Source organism: Calliphora vicina, chromosome 5 (assembly GCF_958450345.1).
Source record: "Calliphora vicina chromosome 5, idCalVici1.1, whole genome shotgun sequence".
NCBI lineage: Eukaryota > Metazoa > Arthropoda > Insecta > Diptera > Calliphoridae > Calliphora > Calliphora vicina.
In genome coordinates this window covers 50380426-50383831 of record NC_088784.1, presented here as the reverse complement: position 1 = coordinate 50383831, position 3406 = coordinate 50380426, and the positions used below count along the sequence as shown (strand labels likewise).

The 3406-nt window shown below is 35.1% G+C and overlaps 1 protein-coding gene across 1 annotated transcript; it reads right to left on the bottom strand.

Moving 5' to 3' along the window:
* Window positions 1–391: 391 nt before the first annotated feature.
* LOC135961239 (uncharacterized) lies at window positions 392–3123 on the bottom strand. The gene is made up of 2 exons (XM_065512733.1): window positions 750–3123; window positions 392–495 (listed from the first exon to the last, which is right to left on the bottom strand). Exons 1-2 carry the CDS (start codon window positions 3121–3123, stop codon window positions 392–394), a joined length of 2478 nt encoding a protein of 825 aa, XP_065368805.1.
* Between the last annotated feature and the right edge of the window lie 283 nt (window positions 3124–3406).

Sequence of the window (3406 nt, the reverse complement as noted above, 5' to 3'; positions counted from 1 at the left end):
AACGGGTTTTAGGGTTTGGGTAATACTTGACCTTATAATTAAATAAAGTAAATAACAACACTTTAACTTTTATTAAAACGTTATAATATGTCTTAGGTGTTTATTGAACTCATTTATGTATTATGTTTATGTATTCTATTTTTGGGATGTAGGTATTTAAGTAATTAATTTAATTCACAATTTACGGTAAGTATTGGGTTCAAGGTAAGTATAAGTTTTAATTTAAATATAGGGTTTAGGGTAAGTAAATATAAATTTTATTATAGGTTTTAAATTATATTTATAATTCGGGTTTCACTTTTTCTTCAAAGATTCGGATCACGCACGTACTCGCATCAAAGGGTTGATCGATTGTGTTTGTTTTTGTGGGGCGAATTGCAAACTTCATCTCTCACATGAAGTTAGTTGCAGTTGATGTGGGTGTGATGTGTTTGAGGGCAGGGTTGGACATGCACATGTGTTCACAGATGTGAACATTCTCCCGGGCCTGGCAACCTGTGAAGAAAAGAACAATTATTTTTATATGTTCAACTAAAATTTAAAGTGTATAGGGTAATTGTATTTAAGATACTTCAGAGATTGGGTGTTTATTGAATAGACGATACCATGATCAATTTGGTACCATTTGTTCACCGTGTGAACATTCTCCCCGCCATGACAGACTTAGAGTATCAATTGGGTAGGTCTGAAGGAGTAACATTTGGGTTAGGGTTTCTATCATCAGATCACATTTCTATCGGCTGGAGTACATCCTTTATTTAACTCTGTGGGGTATTCATTCTTTAGAGTAGGACTCGGGTACAAAGCGTCAATTAAGCTGTTATCGTTCAAGGTATCGCTCAAAACATTGAAACTAAAATTCGTCATAAAACGATCGGGTGTAGCAACAGCATGATGGGGTAGACAATTCCAAGTCGTTGAAGAACTATCTTTTTTGAATTGGGTGGGTTTCGTGTGACATAGATCAACACATTCTTGAAGCACGTTATCAGCTTCTACCATTGTTTTTGAGTTCTTTATGACATTATTCTCTTTCAACTTAAATTTACGGGTGCGAAGCTCTTGATAACGCGCATCGGGTATATTTTGGGTTGTTTTTGAGAAAATATCTTTACATTTAGTTTCTTCAACAGACTTACTGCGTTCTTGAGTTGAACTTTTATTTTGGGTTACTGAGCTGAAATATGAAACTACTCTTTGGGTTTGGGGTTGGGTTCGAGTATGGTGAGTCTCTTCAACAGGTCCTGTCAAGATCCAACCAAATTTGGTATCTTGAGCTAAAAGTGTGTTAAGAATATTATTCTTAACACCAGATTTTATAATCTGTGGGTAGAAATCACTTCCTATTATAAGGTCGATAGGTCTACTTTCGTAAAACCTTGGATCTGCTAACTGAATATTTTTTAAATCTTTTTTGACATTTGGGTTTATGCTTTGGGTGGGTAATGTTCTAGTTAGCGTTTCGATCACTATCGCTTGGATTTCTAAACTAAACTCTTTTTGGGTATTGGACCTAAGAGTAACTTCACACATTTGGTTTGAACTAGCTGATACAACTTCGTTCAAACCTGATATTTCAGCTTTTATGGGTTTGGTGGGTAAACGTAATCTACGTCTAAACTGATCAGAAATAAACGAGAAATCAGATGCTGGGTCTATAAGAGCTCGTGCGGGTAATAGAGAATCATCAATTTCGATATTCAAAACTGCTGTTCCCAGTAGTTTCTTCCTATCGTCCAATAATGTTTCACTATGATGGGTCAGAGTAGAAAACGATTGTGAAGAGTTCTGAGATGACACCGAAGGCTGTTCGTCTGTAGGGTTAGGGTTCGAACTCGTGTTTTGATTGGGTCTGTGAAGGAATGTGTTATGTTTACCTCCACAGTATCTACAAGTGAATGAACTAGTGCATTCCTTGACGCCATGAGATATAGCCAAACAATTATAGCAACATCCACTGTTTTTTACAAAATTTATCCTGTCATTTACTTCCATTGAAATAAATGATGGACAATCTCTCAAAGTGTGTGTAGCATTACAAAGCGTACATATTGAGCCATTAGGCTTATTAGTGTGTAGGGTTTGGGTAGGGTAGGAGAGATTTTGTTTGGGTTGAGGCTTTATCTTGTCACGGGTATCGTTTTCATGGGTAACACTACTGACATTGTAATTTCTGTGATTGTGATTTGTATTTTCTGATCTATGTTTAGTTTTTGGGTTTGGGTTAGGGTATGAACTAGTATCTGGAAGATCATCGACAGATATAAGTTCTTTAAATGTATTTGTTAGAAACAAATCTAGATCAGTCCAAGAAGGCATTTCAGAGCAATCATGAAGAGTTCTTTCAAATTCTCTTCTGGTTTCCCTGGGTAGTTTCGTTAAACAGAGATATATAAAGATAGGATCCCAATTATCCGTATCAATCTCTAATGAGTTTAAATTTGCAATACAGCAATTGATCTTTCTCTGTAGTATTCTTATAGAAGCACTACACATGGTGCTTACTGAGGGTAAATTAAAAAGGGTTTTTAATTGCGCATTAATTTGCATTCGTTTGTTCTCAAATTGAGAGACGAGTTGGGTCCACGCAATGAGAAAGCCTTCATTCGTTAAGGGTGCATCGTCAACGATTTCTTTGGCTTCGCCGCTTGTTTTTTGCTTAAGATAAAAGAGTTTTTCAACTTCACTTATGCGGGTATTGTTTCCATAGATGGCTTTGAAAAGATCTCGAAAAGAGGGCCAAGATTTGAAATCTCCATTAAATGTTGGCATATCACAGGGTGGTACATTAAATGCTACGGAATTATCGGGTCGTGGGGGTTCGGGTAAAGAGGGTCGGGTTTCATTGGCCTTATTGAATTTATCAATCGATTCATCTATCGAGATCATACATATTCTATAAAAACTCTTAGCAGATCTAACGTTTTGTGCAATTTCCGTTAAATTTATGGTTTCAGCCTTCTTTGGGTCAATTAAATCAGAAGATTCCCTAATTTGTGTGTATTTACGGTAAATTTTAGACCATAATTCGCTTAATTCGCGCTTTTTAAATTTTAAAGCGGGTAGGGATTGGAAACTTTCTGGGGTAGATCTATAATCGTCATCAAATGACTTTAAATCCATTTGGATATATCGCATTAAATCGGCGGCCAAAGATATTAATTCGGACATGATCGGGTTTTTTTTAACAAGCAATAAATAAAACAATTTATTTTATTAAAATATAAATATGTTTTTGTTTATTAGAATAAACTAAAATTTTAATGCTTTTATTGAGCAAAAGAAAAATGTGTACCAGCAGACAAATTTTCCAACAGGGTATTTTTTGTGTATATGTGTACGCTATACAACTTAAAAGGCAATATTTGTTTTTTAAAAACAATATCAAAAATATTTCGAACAAACT

Bases quoted from the DNA above. Each gene is read 5' to 3' on its own strand.
- LOC135961239 (XM_065512733.1), bottom strand. From the start codon at position 3,123: ATGGATTTAAAGTCATTTGATGACGATTATAGATCTACCCCAGAAAGT. The intron at 496-749 runs GTACTCCAGCCG...TTTTCTTCACAG, and splicing joins CACAGAGTTAAATAAAGGAT to GTTGCCAGGCCCGGGAGAAT.